Source organism: Acomys minous, assembly GCF_964271855.1.
Source record: "Acomys minous genome assembly, chromosome: 17".
NCBI lineage: Eukaryota > Metazoa > Chordata > Mammalia > Rodentia > Muridae > Acomys > Acomys minous.
This window is the reverse complement of record NC_140500.1, coordinates 66,565,582-66,583,015: the sequence shown is the minus strand read 5'-3', so window position 1 is coordinate 66,583,015 and position 17,434 is coordinate 66,565,582. Positions and strand designations below refer to the sequence as shown.

The 17,434-nt window shown below is 36.9% G+C and overlaps 1 protein-coding gene across 2 annotated transcripts in view; it reads right to left on the bottom strand.

Moving 5' to 3' along the window:
* CTNNA2 (catenin alpha 2) overlaps positions 1-17,434 on the bottom strand; it is a 1,110,979-nt gene that overhangs the window by 44,844 nt on the left and 1,048,701 nt on the right. For both annotated transcript variants that reach the window (XM_084766203.1, XM_084766204.1), the window contains exon 15: positions 8,725-8,906. In XM_084766203.1, the coding sequence (XP_084622329.1) occupies positions 8,725-8,906 (182 nt within the window). The remainder of the gene's footprint in view (positions 1-8,724; positions 8,907-17,434) is intronic.

Genomic DNA, 17,434 nt, shown 5'->3' with positions numbered 1-17,434 from the left:
AATACTTAATTCAAGTCCAGATGGCAGCCTGAGAAGCACTACTTTCTTGAACATAATGTACAGATTTCAGAAATTGTAGAGTTCCCAATGTCATGTACTTTGTGTTTCTGATAGTCATCTGTGAATAACTGCCCTAAACACTATGATGTCCTTATGTCCTTATGTTTGCAGCACCCCAACCTTTTCACATACAGTTTTCAATTAGGGGGGCAATTAAACATTATATTACTCTATCAACTTGCCTGCTTCGTTTTAAATGCTGATTAATAGGGAGGGAAAATGTTGCTGCACCATGGATCTTTAAATAAAATGTAGCATATGAATTTTCACATTCTTGGGAAGTAAGTAAAGACTAGGCTGAACATGTTTATTCTTTTTTTGTGATTTTTTTCTCCTTTATTAATTTATTCTTGTTACATCTCAATGGTTATCCCATCCCTTGTATCCTTTGAACATGTTTATTCTTATTTTTTAGCAGGTTAGATTTTTTTTTTTACTATTTTCCTTGTGCATATCTGAAATTCAGTGAATTTTTAAGGTACCAAGATTGCTTTCCTGTGTCATAAATGTGATGAGGCCCAGAGGAAAGCTACTTAAAAGAAATTTATTTTGACAACATATGTCTCTAAAAAGAAGTTGATGACCACAATTGTTTTGTACTATTACAAAATGGAAGGTTTTATATGGTTTCCATCAATTAAATGTTAATAAAGTGTATTCTTTTCTGTTCTGTTTCACCCCAGTTCTCATTTTGGAATTTGTTTTTCTATATTAGTAGCTACAAATAACATAGATGAGGTTCCTATTGAATCTCTGTTCATAGCATTGTTGAAGCACACATACAGAAGATTCTAAACTTAGGTATTTCAGCTAGGTGTAGTTTTGTTAAATCTTCCACAGAATACACTCACTGATTTTTCCACTATTCATTAAGATTTTTTGAGGGAGACCAAGATTCCACATGTGAGTTTGTATAATATGGATGAGGTAAAGATTCTGTGACAATCTGACTCCTGTTTCCTGGCAATGTTTTTATCATTCCTAAGTACTTTCCTTTCTTTTGTGGTACTGTTTTTCCATGATTACTTAAAGGACAGCTTAAATAACTATCTCATCACTTTAAACTGTTGGAATATTATGTATTTCTCTGGAACTCTTAGACCATAGAAAATTTCTTGTGAAGTTTTACTCTGACATGATACTTGTTAGCCTTTGCCTTTCTCTAAGCAGAGTCATTAAGAGATCAGAGGTTGCTTCATTTTTCACTGTCAAGGAACTGTGTGTTTGTTTACTTCAAGAATTTTGAAGTGGAGCTGGCCTTAACTCTGATCCAAATAATTGTATGCCCTATTTTGGCCTCTGTGGGCACTTGCATGTGTGTAGTATGTATAATCCACCCATTTACACATATCATAAACACAAATGCATTCATATATTTTATATGTGTATATAATCCCAAAGGATCTCAGCAAATATCTTCTTATAAATTGTAAATTATAATTTAAAATGTTTTAAGCTAGTAAAGAATATCTTTAGAGATACTGTATTTTCTTGAGGCTCAAATTATCATCTTGCATCTTACAACCAAAGTGAAAACACAGTATGATTTTTTAAAATTCCACCAGTGACTACGGTTCACAGACTCATTAACACCATTCTGAAAAACAAATGTTTAGGACTCCACTGTCCACATTGGGGACTCAACTTGAACAACTGGAGTTAGATCTGCTTTAGAAGGTCAGAAAGGATCATAAAACGAGCCAAATAAATATTTAGCATGTACACTCACTTTTGAGTGGAGCATTTGCACTCAGTGAAGAAGACTAAGGAAGACTGCCAACGATGGCTGTGCTCAGAAAGAAGCAGGCTGGAAACCTAATACCAATTTGCGAGAATGCAAGGTCACATTTGTGGCTACTAACTATCAACCATCATGAATTAGAATTGAGAAAGCAATGCAGGATTGGCACAGCTCAGGTGTTAGTATCTGCCCATTATAAGTAACGTTCTGGGTTCAACAATCACTCTAGAAAGAATTTTTTTTAAAACTCATCTAAAATGGCTTCAAAAAGAACAAAGAAAGAATTAGCGTAACTAAGGAGGCATCAGATATATGTTCAGTGCTGTATAAAATATTGACAGAAGAAATTCAAGATGACAAGAACTGGATGACTTAGAGATCTACAGATTCACAGAAATCCATATTAAAATGCCAGTAGTCTACCTTGCTGACACAAAATTAAATGTCCTAAGTTCCCCTGGAATTTTAAGTAGCCAAAACAATCTTACAAAAGAAGAAAAGCTGAAAGCCTCATAGTTCCTGACTTTAAAACCTTGCCATAAAAGAAGTAGGCCAAAGAGCCAAGTCCTGACTCAAAGACAGAAATATAGATAAATGAAACAGAATTGAGTTCCGAAATAGGACCTCACACACACACATGAGCTAGTGGTTTTCCACAGGGTGCTAAGTCCACTTAATGAAGCAAAGAATATTTTCGATAAATGGTGCTACAGAAACTATATCCATCAGCAACATGTTCAACTTAGAACTGATCAGTCTGAAATGCAAAAATAAAGTATAAAACAATAAGAAAATAATGTGTGAGAGCCCTCCATGACATTGGATCCTGCAGACATTTCTTGTAATAACAACAAAAGAACAACATCTGAACAAAAAAATAAAATTGACTTAGAGTTTAAAACTTTTACCATCAGAGTATATTTTTAGTGGATATTGAAAATAAAACTCAAAATACAAGAAAAATATATGTGAATCTTATTTTCCAAAAACTAATCAATATTCAGAATATATAAAAGACTGACAACAACAGAAATATTCAATAAAAAGGTGGTAAGAGATTTGAATATTTAACAAAGGAACATCAAGTACATGTTTTCATTCTATTTTAAGTGCTTAAATGTAATTTTTAGTTACTTGTTGAATATGTATAATATACATATTCTGAAACTAAATAAATGGTATAATCTCAAAAAACAATATAAATATATATATAATATTAAAAATATTTAATAAAAAATAAATAAAGTAAAAAGAAGTTTTATAGATATCTATGCAAGGAAACCATATAATGGCTAATAAGACCTGAAATACATACAATGTCACTGGTTACTAGAGAAATGAAAATCAAAGCCACAAAAATATCTTACTTTATATCCATTAGGAATATTCCTATTGAAGAAGAAAAGATACCTATGTTCACTGTAAGGGAGTTAGAACCCTTGTCTATTGGTAGTAGAAGTGTAAAATACAGAAACCACAGAAAGTCATTTGTTGATTGCTCAAAAAACTTAAAAACACCATAGGATATCCCAATTAAAGGGATACTTTCTTTATGTCCTTAACAGCATTTTTCACAATACCCCCAAATAACAGGACCTAAATGTCAATTAATAGACAAGTAGAGAAGCCAACTGTAGTGTATCTATTATAGTGGAATATTATTCAACCTTACAATGGAAAGACATTGTGTGTGTGTGTGTATGTGTGTGTGTGTGTGTGTGTGTGTGTGTGTGTGTGTGTGTGTGTGTCAACATGGATAAACCCTAAAAGCATTATTGTCTACCAAAATAGATCCAGCTGCAAAAGGACAAATATGAACCATGCCTCTCCTAGGGTACCTAGACTGGTTAAAGCCACACGGTCAGGAAGCTAGTTTTGCAGGTTGATTGCAGGGTTGCCGGGGTAAGAGGTGATGAGAAGCTGGTAGGCAATCCATACTGGACACCTGTTTGAGGAAGAAGAAAATGTGTAGAGCAGTGAAAGTGAGGGTTACACAGCAGTGTACTTAATGTGGCCAAATTGTCTACTTAAACAAGTACTAAAATAGCAGACTTTATGATAAATATAACAATAAAAAAAACCACTTTAAACAGCCGTATGTGGCTAATGGCTACTGTATTGAATAATACAAAGCTAAGTGAGTTCTAGTCACCTGCATAGCACTGGATCAAGATATAAATAACTGGAAAAGGAAAGCATTGTCATGAAAATTGGTCAAGAAAATTGACAAGACTTGCATTTTCATCTTGTCACTCTAAGGCAAATGCAACAGGGATATTATCTAATGGTTATAGCTCCCTGTCTGAAAATAAGGGCTCACAGCCCGGTGTTTCTGTACCTTAGAGTCATGTCTATAGTGGAAGGGGGGGTTTGAAAAGGCATTTTAGGGAATATTATATCCCTAATGACAGGAGAAGTTCTATTGTCTCACCTGGAACATGTTGTGAGTATTCTTAGAAATCAAACCCATTACTTCTTTACTATAGAGAATCTTGTAGCATCTTTCATTTAAGTACAGCTGATTCATGTATAAAAACCAATATTTGGAGTCTTTCTCTAGAAGTGGTCACTCCAAAAAGAGAGTCAAGCTGGGCAGACTATTACTTCGGTGCTGTGAGCTCCCATTTGCCAACTAATTTGCATTTATTTTACCAAAAAAAACCCTGTGAGTCTTAATGTGCAATAGCTGTGTGTTGCTACATTATGAGCAATGTATTCAGTACTCTGAATTCTAATTCAGAATTAATCCAAGTTTAAAGGGCTTATTTTCTATAGAGTTTTTGATACCTCTGGTTCACTAATATTAAATGTAACTCTCTAGTGAGGAAATGCAATGAAGGTATTTGAAAACGTGTGAAATGATATAAGCCTCTCTGAACCATGGTTGCTAGAAGAAGAAGAAGAAGAAGAAGAAGAAGAAGAAGAAGAAGAAGAAGAAGAAGAAGAAGAAGAAGAAGAAGAAGAAGAAGAAGAAGAAGCTTTAAGAAATTTCGCCAGGATTATTAAGATGGTTCAGTGTATGAAATTGTATGAAGCTCAAAACAGAGGACTTGAATCCAGGACCTAGAACACGCAGGGGACAGAGTGAACTAACTGCCCAAAGATATCCTTTCTTGTCCACCAACATAACATGCACATGCCTACACACACACACACACACACACACACACACACACACACACACACACACTCATACTCAGACACACATACACTCATACTCACACACAAGAGCATTCACACTCACATATATATACTTGCCACAGCAGGTGAAATAATGATGAATATGCATAGCGAAATAACTTACTGAATCCTGTGAATCATAGGAAGTCAGGAAAGACTTAGAAAGGAGTTCAACTCTTAGAGGTATACTGCTTAGTTGATGGACTTGAACTACGAACCAGAGACAGATGGCCAGACACGAAGAAAGGCAGGAATTTAAAGAGCTTTATCCAGCCAAAATAGTTTTGGTGCAAGCAAGCCGGATAGTGGTCTCAGTTGGCCAGTTGTGATATGAGAAAGAAAGAGGGCAGAAAGACAGTGAAATACCAGCTACAACCACTGAGCTGAGGGAGCAAGCTCATGAGCTAGATCACAACAAATTTGGAAGAACAGCTATTCTGTGAGCTATGGGCTCAGTGAGCAGTGTTTTAGAATTGAATATGATTTACACCCAGTACTTACTTTTCTTCCTTTATGTTGATTTTTAAATGAGTATTTTGCCCCTTGTTTTTTAGTTTAAGGTTGAGCTGAGGCTCTCTGCATGCATCTTGGATGGGCTACTCAACACTGGTACATAGTGCTTTCTTCTTTCTTTTTTTTTTTTCACTTCTTTTTAATTTATTTTTATTTAATTAATTTATTCAAATTACATCTCAACTGCTTTCCCCTCACTTGTATCCACCCATTCCTCCCTTCCTCCTGCTTTGACCCTATTCCCCTACCCTTGGTCTGTGACTGAGGGGGCCTCCTCCCCCACTATATGGTCATAGGCTATCTATCAAGTGTCATCTTGGTAGCTTGCTTATCCTTTCTCTGTGTGCCACCAGGCCTCCCCACCATGGGGAAGTGGTCAAATGTGGGACATCACTCTGACATGGTGCTTTCTTTTGCAAAATGACGTGAGAAGTCTGGATTTCCTGTGTGCGCAATGATACTTCAGCTTGTGCTTATAAAATGAATGCCAATAGCCAAGGGATGGGAAGGAGACGGGAGTGAGACACAGTGGATCCCTTCTCCCTCATCATGTATGGTGCATGAGTAACCAGGATGCTCCTCTTGCATTTTAATAACAGTAGAGTGGATCTCATATAGATGAGAAAATCTAAGCAATCAATTATCCGGTAATACAAATAAACAACACTATAATAAAATGAATGGTACTTGTGAGACCTACATGCCCTATTAAACACTTGAGTAGAGGAGTCAAGCTTTAGTTTCTAATCAACTCTATAGAAACTTTAAATAATAGAAAACGGTACTTAGGAATGTTTAACTGTACAAAGCTACAATTACCACTTCTTGAAGTAGAAATGCAATTTCAGTAATAATAGTGAACAAGGCTGAAGGCAGTAAACTTGGGTGAGAGGTCACGAAGAAAGACACCATCGAGAGCTGTTTTGCTCAGGATGAGAATGCACAGGTGGCAGAGAGAGCAAGTCTATCTTCCTGGCAACAGTGTCAGTTCAAATGTTTCCATTGTTCTATTTTCAATAGCCACACCATTCTTCCCCTTGTCTTCACAGAAGACCCCCACACACACACACACACAGTGAGCTCATCTAGCATTAGGAAAAAATGATACTTAATAGCAGGCTGGACACTTAATTATTCAGATCAGCACAAAAAAATATATGAACTCTGAAGGAAATTGAACCAGCTTTCTTTTCACTTTTAAAATGATGTTTTGACTAATAAAAAGAAGTCTGTGTTATTCAACATCATTGAACAAGACCCCTCAAACATATTCATCTTCCTTGACCACAGTTATATATATTGCAAATTACAAAATGTTCTCCTGATCTGAACGAGCAATGTGGCTGGATTCATTATTCACTTCAAACTAATGAGATTATTTGTTCCACTGATGTTATTAATGGGTTGCATAATATCCATCAGATAAAATACTAATAAAATGTTGAAAGCAAGCAAATGAAGTCATCACAGGCCCCACGAAGCAATGACTGAGGCTGCCACCACTGTCTGATTTGTAGGCAATCAAGACTTAAATAATGGCTCGGACTTTCCCCCTGATATTATTTTGTGTGTGAGAAATACATTTGTGGGGCTGAAGGAGACTAACTAAATGTACAAACTTGAACTTTGAATGAATATGATGACATTTAAAGCTCTCGAAGGTCACACTCTTAACACTGAAATCATTTTGCTAGAATCAAAAACAATTTTGAAAAATTTGGAAAAGGAGCCAAGTAATGTCGTTAGTACATATTTGCCAGAGGTAAAGGGTAAAGGGGATGACAGAGCCATGTTCTGTATTTTATTAAAACCTATAATCAATTCTTGCCTTTTGTTATTAGACTAGGCTTACAATCATTAAAAATGTTGTAACCCATTATGTGATATCCTGACATTGCTATATGTCTTGAAAGATTTTATCATACCATGTTCAACCACTAAGGCATCATTATATATTCTAAATAAAAACATTAAATGAATGGTTTGTTTATTTTCTTTTGAAAAATATGTGTGTGTGCATGCCTCTATATATTTATGCATATGGTGTGGCATAATGCTAGTTTATAATGTAGCATTAATTTTGGCTCACATTCTACCATAATGTAGAATCAGATACAAAAATCTAAGGTTACATAATTTTGACAGGAAAATTAAAATCAATCCTGGGACTAGGAACTCGGCTGAGTAAATTAAACACTTGTTGTACAAAGTTGAATACAAGGGTTCGGATCCCCAGGAAGCCACCCACATAATGCCAGAAGGGACAGGGTACATCTGTCATCCCAGTCTACATGTCTAAGGCAAGAAACGAGGCAGAAACAGGATAATCCCTCTGAGCTGACTCACAGGCCTGCCAACTGGGTCAAAACAAAGAACAACCATGTGTTTGGCAGCACAGTTCCTCCTTGTGTTGTACTCTTGGATTAAATCCTCTCCTGAGAAGCTGGTAGACATTAGCCCACCCTCTCGCAAAAAGTGTTAAGGACTTGCTTCATACGACCTCATCTTCTCGCTCAGAATTGAGGGATCTTTCCCCTATGATGTTTTTCTGCATCTGATTACTCTTTCATAGTCCAGAAGGGCAGAGTGAGCTGTCGCCGGCCTCAAGAAGACACCAAAGGCAGTGACAGAAGCACCCATGACTTATAATGAAGCAAAGGCTCCTGTCGCAGTGTTGGCTGCCTTCTGACCTATGGGAAGGGTTGCTCAGAGGCATAAGAAACAATGTTCATACAATATTTAAATTCCCTTTAAGCATTCTGTTATCTTCAGCTGTTGAGCATAACTCCTAGTACATAACGTGAAATGTGAACCAAAATTAGTGCTAAATCATGTGGTGTTAGAATACATGAAACAAACACATGCACATACAGACAGGTGCATATTTTTCCAATGGGAAATTAACAGAACATTTGCTTTATCTTCAGAGTAATATTTAAACGTATATAAAAATAGTACAAAACACAAAGGAGTCACCCAACCCCTGGGGTTTGTGATATTATGAGTCTCTTATAACACATAATTAAAACAATGCTAATTATGAAAAAAAGTATCTGTTCTCCTCCACCAAACAGGAGATCATGTTGACTTGTAAGTGAACACTAATAAGAGCTCAACCTTGTTTTGAGATAGCACTTTCTCATTTCAACAAGCTTTCCCATGATAACCCGTAGTGTCACCTGTGTGGGTTTAGCAAGACCACGGTCATCTTCCTTTCTCTGGGGCCTCACCTTGTGAAGTCTGTCATCTCCATCATGATCATGCACATCTGCTTGGCCAACACAATGATGTCATTGCCGCTGTCATCCCACTTGGCCACTTCAGCATCCAGCTTGCTTTTTTCTTGGTGGAAAATCTCCACCTGCTCAGCTATTTTCGCTTTCTCCTCCTGCGGAAGTTGCGCCATGATGGCCTGTACGGGTTACAGGTGAGAACCATGACTAAAGGTGACAAAGGAATTAAAGGCTACCTGCTGACCCTGCCTCCTGTGGGTGGCAGAGTCAGACTGCCAAGGCTTGTAGGATGTGTCCCTTTGTTTTAGAGGATGCATGTCTTCTCCATCCCCCAGGCCAAGAGGACAGGCTAGCCAGGTCCTGCAGTCCCCTGGCCCTGCTCCCTTATATAATGGATCCAGAGAGATCTGAGTGCAGACACACTGACAGGAGCAGAACTTCCCTGTCTTTTTGACGGCATATGTTTGTTCAAAAGAATCTATTCTTAACCGTTTTTATATCTGGTTCAGGAAACTTTTACCAGATGAAAGAATGCACCTCTTTCAACACTGAAAGCTATTCAGAGAAGGAAAAAAAAAAAAAAAAAAGAAAGAAAATAAAAGCCTTCTGTTGCTGGGAAGAAGAGGAATTTTAAACATTTAAGCATCCAGTTAGAATGGGGTAGAAAGACTTGTTGTGAGTCATACAAACAACAACAAAATTATCCCTTATTAGGGCATTTTGGGAATGGCATCCTTCATCTTATCCTTCTTTGCCCATCTTCCTGAATGACCATAGATGCTTGCAGAGCCTTTTGAATACATGTGAGCATTGAAATAGTAGGAAGTCCTATTCATGAGGCTTACACAGGAAGCATTTAGATTTGGAAGAACATCCCTAATCCAAAACTCCAAACTGCTCAGGAAATTGTTGAGTGTAACCTCAATGCTCAGTGTGTTTCAAATGTCAGAGCATTTCAACTCTCAGATTTTCAGAGATTATTAAGGATGTTCAAACTGAGGAAAATTAGGAAGCAAAGGTTGATTGGCAGAAGTTGACAGGTAACAGAATGTAGAAATGAGCAAAGGAGTCTTCTTGTTCTTCAGACACTTCATTTGCAAAGTTCTCTCGATTCTCTCAAATATATTTGTAAGCCCCAAATCAATACTTGAAACACTTGTAAATGATGCAAGAAACAGAAAAGTCTGAGTCACCACCACCTTGTGCATCCAAGATGATGCTGAACAAAGCTATCCTCTGCCTTGGAGGAGCTCTCCTACTGTAAGCAAGTGTCTTTTTTTTTTTTTTAGTTTATTTAGTACTACATTTTCATATCTTTGTGCTGCTTGCAATGGTGCTTATACCATACAAAATAGTTCCTAAGCATGATGTTAAATGTCCCTAAGCACAAGAAGGTTATGATGTATCTTATGGATAAAATACATGAGCTAAGATAAGCTGTGTTAAATCAGGCATCGGTGGTGTTTGCCTTGTGTTCAGTGTCAGTGAATCAACAAGGTAGGATATTTGCACAGAAACACCCTTGAAACATGTTAACATGTTGATCAGCTGAAGACAACATTGAAATTTACATATCTTAGCAACCTATCCCTGTATATCTTCTACAAGCAAGGATTAGGTAATTGCTTATTTAAATATTCATGAGTGATTTATAGAACATAATCACTGGAAGTAAGAGTCAAACTTATTTGTTAAACACCATTTTTGTAGCACGTTCCAAGTGAAATGTTTATCCTCACTTCATGACATTCTCCCATGACCACCTGCAAAAATGGTTTGCGGACATAGCTTTTAGTCGGTGTTTTATCACAGTAACAGAAATAAAACTAGAAGCCAATGCTATGTTATTGTGCACATTATTCTGGCATTACTTTTGTCATTAGATTGCTTTCTACTTACCCTTTTTACAGTAGAAAGAATGGATATGCTAGTACCAGAGCCTGTGTGACTATGGATAAATAGAAGGCACATATAATTCCTTGCAAAGATACATGTGGTGAGAATTATGTTTAGCAAATAACGAGATCAATGTAACTTTCTAATACAATTGTCCACATTTAATAATGACAGTACCTAGGCCCAGAGAAGTTAACTAAATCCCCAATATCATACAACTTAGGATTTGGGGAATAAGAACTCAAACAAAGGTGGTAAGCTAATGACATTCTTTACCACCACATACCAGCATATCATCAAGCAGCCATGTATAGTTTGTGTGAATGTTCCAGCCCAGTGCACACAGGTGGTTGAAAGTCCACCTTTGTCTACCAAGACATGTACCCTCATGCTGAAGTTTCCCAGGTCAGAAAAATGTTAGCTTGTACTCATGGAAGCCCAGATGATGCACATTATTATGGAGTCATGCCCACTAACTTTCATGCATATATACATGAAGTTTTAAAGAGAATGGATTTGTGTGTATATAAGTTACAACTCATTTCAGTGCAGGTTCACATACAGTACACATCTCCATGTGTGCTTGAAGTAGAAGCAAGATTGATAAAAATATGCTAGTTAAAATATTGAACATTCTATGTTTGGGGACATACAAAATACATCTATAAAATTTAAGAAGACTCATCAAATACAATAGAACCTGTCACGAACTCTTATTTACAATTCCATCTTAAAAAGAAGGTCCTGTATTTCTCATTTGCCTTTAACTGACAAAAATTACATATGTACTTCTTTTCTGAAGTAATCTTGATTCACTTGGCTTCTATAAGCAAAAGAATGTTTTATGTAAGTAGCACAAATCTTAGGAAACCAATATTAAATTTTTCACTGGGTTCATATATATATATGGCCACTAGCAAATTGCACACTGTATGTACAGGGTCCAGGTGGAAAATATTGCACTTTAATTACCAAAACAGTGACTGCCAATGGACATGTGAATGAAGGGTGGACACTTTCCTATCAACAATAGCATGTGAAACTCCATTTTTTAAAACTTAGTACTTAAATATTAGTGACCTTGGTTTTCTCTCTAATTTTTGTTTGTTTGATTTTTTTTTTCTTTTTGAGAAGTTCCATAGCCCTGGCCAGCCTGGAACACATTCTGTAGGCCAGAGATCTACATGCCTCTGCCTCCTGTGGGCTGGGCCTAAAAGTATGTGCAACTGTATCTGGCACTCACTAATTTTTGTAGGCAATTTGTTTTATTTTACTTGTAATTATTTGTATGTATTTGTCTGAGTACAGTCTTTTACAAGTGTGCATAAGTTCCTACAGATGCCAGAAGAAGATTTTGGATGAGCACCCCCTCCCCATTCTAGAGCAACTGGAGGTTGTAGGCACCCAACATGGGTCCTGGGAACTGAACTTTTGTCCTCTGGAAGTGTAGCAAGAGTTCTTAATTGATTAGCCATCTCCCCCGCTCTCTAGTCCCTGGTCTCTAATTTACTTTACTGCCCCAACCCTGATTCCCAGAAGTATTTCCCAATAGTAGAGCCCTTGACTTCATGCTTGAAGCAAGAGCTAAGGTCTCCTGACAGACTGCTTAAGCATCTTCTTGCTCAAAGCATCAATGTCACTCAAGAGAAGTCACCAGAAATGATAGACATTTTCTGAGGACATATTACAGAAGAATGACTATCCACTTCAAAGCAGATTTGCAAGGGAGATGTTATATTGACTGGAGGAGGGCTTGACCTGCATAATGCACTTAATGGGGTGTGACTGGGGTGCAAGTGTCATTACGTTTGCCTCTGCTGTGTAGCTGTCGATGAGCTCAAGGCTTTTCTTGAATATTCTTTAAATGCTCTTGGCTGTTAAAAATTCATTATTGACCTTTTCTGAAACTGGAATTTAAAAAAAGGTTATCTATAAACAGTAGATCACAACTGCAAAATTTGCAAGTTAATCAAATTAAAATTCAACACATGACTTTTAATTAGGTCTTATCAATATAACTCAGCAGTTTGAAATGTTAACACATTAAAGCCATTCTAGGTAGAAAAGAAAATAGAAGGCTGCCTATATTAAAACCAAATTCAATGTGAAATATATAACATATAATTGTTCATTCACTCAAACTAAGACAACATGGGAAAAATTATTTCCATGGCCAAAGGGAAAGGAGACAAATCACCTTTCCTGTTCCTGTGATGTGATCACCAGAGGCTCCTGCTAGTTTCTGTAGTCTTGATTCATACTAGGCAGTCACAGTTCCTCAGCATGTACAGCTGGCTGACTTGGGGTCTAAACTAAGAACATCAGAGACCAGAATGTACAAGGACTCAAGCCATTGTCCCAGGTTTCCAGCCTTTGCTGCAGACAGCCAATCATTTATATTTTGTGATTAATAAATTCTTCCTATCAAGATCAAAGTGAGAGACACTGATATAAAAATAGCAGCCACTCAAAGGACCAAAACTCTTGTTCAATCTAAATCTTTGGGTGCATGGCCCAGTGACTACCTTTGAAATGCAAGGGTCCCTGGCCTGGCAAGGATTGCTTTCTTAGGCAAAGAACAGAATTTATTACAAGGGCTTTAAATACAAGAAAATATATAAAAAGATTAAAATTCAACATTATATTTCTCTTCACTTGTCACATTTAGACAATAAATGTAAATAGTTAAACAGTTGGATTTTTTGACCTTCAGTCTTAGAGTGTGATTGAAAAACAGATATTTCTTCTATTCATGCAAGCAAACCCTCCCACACTTCATTTTGGAAGCTACCAGAAGTACTACCATTTTCTTCACAGTGGAGCAATATACAGAAACATAGGACAAAATCAGGCACATATTTTGTAATGATGTTCTTCAAATGTCACCATGACATGGAAATAGTGCATCACTGTGGTAGTAAAGTTTAATTATTAACCAGATGTACCTACATCACTTGGGAAGACATTTCTTAATAAAGGACTGTGTAGATTTTAGATCAAGTTGGACTGTGTGCATGTCTCTTTGTATTCATTAAGATGGAAAGACCCAGTCTCAAGGTGGGAAGAACCTGGGACCTGGACTGGAAGAGTAGAGAAACTTTGGGGGTCACTAAACATGCATACATTTACTTTCTCTCTGATCTCAACTGTGGGCATGACTCATTGCTTCAGTTTCTAGCCTTAACTATTCCACAGAGATTGGAGTGTAACATAGAATAAGTGAGCTGTAAGAAACCTTTTTCCCTTTAATGTTTCTTTTTGTAAGATATTGTGTCACATCAACAAAAGTGAAATTAGGACAGAAATTGAACCAGGAGTAGAGTTGAAACCCACACAAGCACTAACACCATGAGTATGAGGCATGCAGAAATTAGGGAGTTACCTAAAGTCACACAGCTTTGCAAAGCTATGCTTAAAGTTTTTTGCGTATTCCCAAAGGGATAAATCCCATCTATAAGGTTAATAGTCAGAGAACTCCTGGTGATCTGCTTACACTATGACAACATGTGACAAAACAATTTCAAGATGGCGTGTCAGGGGCAGGAGAGATGGGCCATCTTTTTAGAGCCACTAGTTCACTTCCCAGCATGCACATTCACAATCATCTATAACTCTATTCTCAAGGCAATAGAATATTCTCAAGGAATAGGGCATGCACATGGTACACAGACATGCATACCGACAACACACACACACATATACAAAATTTCTAAAAATTAAGATTTTGTGTCTAACATCATACAGCAAGATAACCTCTGTGTATTACCAGACTGCCATACCTACTCACACTCCTCCTCCCCCTCAAGGTGTTATGAACAGAAGCCTGGAGAGAATGCTCAGTATTTAAGAGCACTCATAGCACAAACACGCAGACCTGAGTCCATGTGTCCAGTATCAATGTAAAAACCAGGCATGGCTACATAATGCCCGAACCTCGGTGCCTGAGCAGAGTTAGCGAACAGACATAGAAGGATCACTAGGTCTTGCTGCCATCAACCTAGATGAGATAGTGGTTGGGAAGAAATAAGAGAAACACAGCAACGTCCAGGTTCAGTATCAGGCATGATATCATGGGAATAAGGTAGAGACTTAAAGCACAGGATATTTGATGCCCTCCTCTGACATATGTAGTAAGTGTATGTGCTGGTACACATACACACATATAACCACACCTACCAACAGCTGTGTAAACAGTGTTTTAAAAAGCAGCATAAAAAGCCATGTAGGAGAAATTATATCCACGAATTCTAACATTTGAGAGCAATGTTGGCAGAAGGTGCTAAAACTTAATTATCCAGTTTAACCTCTTTTTATGTTAACTTGCCATTTTCTGAATAAAAGCACAAAGTAAGGCCATGATCAGGGAAGACTGTCTGCTTGGAAGACCTAACATCTCTCTGTCCAACACAAAGTTGGCTTACTTTGCAATTCTGAGCAGCTTGTCAAATGCTGGCTGTCCAAAGTTTAACCTTAGCCATTTGATATGCCCTCTTAGTCCCAACTTAGTAGGCATAATTCTGTCTCTGCTTGATGTTGAAATCAGAAGTAAAGCTGTTGGCTACAAGTTGATCCAGCACACAGGACAGACCTCTGAGACAAATCATTAAGCTCAAGATAAGACTAACTGGTTCTCTCTTGGACCCTGATCATATTTAATTCTGAGAAAAGACATCAGAGTGAATAAATTATGATCAAGAGGAACCATCTAAATTTTGTTTCTATCCATCATCACTGACTTGATGTCTAACGTAAAAATAATGTGCGAAAGAGAAATATATGCAGAGTCTATTCTAGTTAAATGTGAATTATTCAGCCAATCTTCACAAGATGGCGATCTCAAAGCAAGATAAGGCTTATATAATGGGTCTTATTCTTTGAGGACACAAATCAGTGGAACCAGGGCAGAAGTCAGTCAATAAAATTAACTTGGAATTGATTAATGTTTGGATGAATTACTCAAACTTGTCCTTTGTCATTGACATAAAAATGCTGGTTTTACTTAATTTTAAAGATGAGTTGGCTTGATTAATTAATTTGGTGGTATGCCAACACACTCAAAAGATTCTTGCTTAATGACCTTTTCATTTTTGAATGTTTCAGGCAAGATTGTAGAGTTTGTGAGGAATTTTCAACCAAGGTTCTATGCCCTTCCACACACTTTGATGTCACTTTTATGGTCAGAAGGGACCTTCTTTGCCAAAGGAGGATAATGATCTGAGCCAGACTTTATTGAACATTTACTATATGCCAAATGTTATTCTATTATTCTTAAAGATGAAATAATACTCAAAAGAATGCTGTCAAGGAAGTCTATGTCTATGGTTCACATCTGACAGATAATATATCTTAAAGTCAGAGAATTCAAGTAACATGTAGCTCTTAGAATGGTACAACATTCATGTTTGTGGATCAAAACCCAAGTTGTGTGAAATCAGGGATATTATGTTTTCTGTACAATATTTGTCTTTCTGAAACTGACTTATTTTCCTTAATATGTATTCATTTTCTGACAAGTGACTTAATTTCCTTCTCTTTGGCTGAATAAAATCTCATTACATACATATTTATATTGTATTTATCCGTTTATCTGTTGAGAGACATTTACACTGATTCTGTAACTTGGCTATTGTACAGAGTGCTACAGTTAGTATGCACGTGGAAGTGTCTCTGTAGCACGTAGACTTAAGAGTCTTTGGGGTAAATGCTCAGGTGTGGCATGGTGACTCATATGGTGATTCTTATTTTAGTTTTCTGAGATCTTCTATAATTTCCTTAGTGGCTGCACTAACTTATATTTCCCCAAGCTGTGTAGAATGGTCTCTTTTTCCCCACACTCTTGCCAGAAATTGTTGTTGTTGTTGCTGCTGTTATTATTATTATTATTATTATTATTATTATTATTATTATTATTATCTGCTGAGGTGAGGCAGAATCTTAGTATGGTTTAAGTTTCCATTTATGTTTTGGCTCAAGATCTCTTATATTTGTCATGTGTTTACTAGCCGTATTCCTATTTTGAGATCTGTCTATGCTGATTATGTATTCTTAAACCAATTTAACAGGTAATTAGAATATAAAATTTTCAGTTATACTAAAGTTTGAATTGGTTTACTCTATGAGAATAATATTTAAAAAGTAATCTTACTTCCCACTACCTGCATAGAATATTCACAACTATGCTTCAGGAAATACAGTTGACTTTGTTGGCTCAGCTCTGGGATGATCAGTATACCACTTATGCTATGAACCAGGTCACTGAGTATTCATGTATTTGACAGAGCTGTTATATTTTGTTGCATGATCCATGTCTTAAACTCAAAACTCATGAACATTTATGTAATTTTTTTCTTTCACTTGGCAAAACACCTAGCCATTACAACAGGTAGGCATTAGGGAAAAAATAATTTCTTTCTATGCAATACTCTTGAGTCAACATAGTATTCACTATGAAATCTACTCAAGACTAGGGAGCTATTGTCAAGCCAGTAACAGCAGAAGTTTAATTCTCCATTTGTTGTTGTTTCTTGTGCTATTTCTGAGCTTGGGGATTTCACACAGCACAATGGTGGATGCAATGCAACTTATGCATTAGATGCTCCATTGCCTATCGACTTACTGTCCTCAAGCCAAATATAATCTCCCACACATGTTAGAGTATGTAGTGGTTAGCTGCACCTGCTATGCTTGATGAAGAGAGGATAGAGAAGGTTAAAAGGAACTGGTAGTCACTACCACCATTAACAATGTGAACTGCCACAGATCACCCAAGTAAAAGCCCAGATTTCTGATCCAAGGATATCTGAGCTCCCAG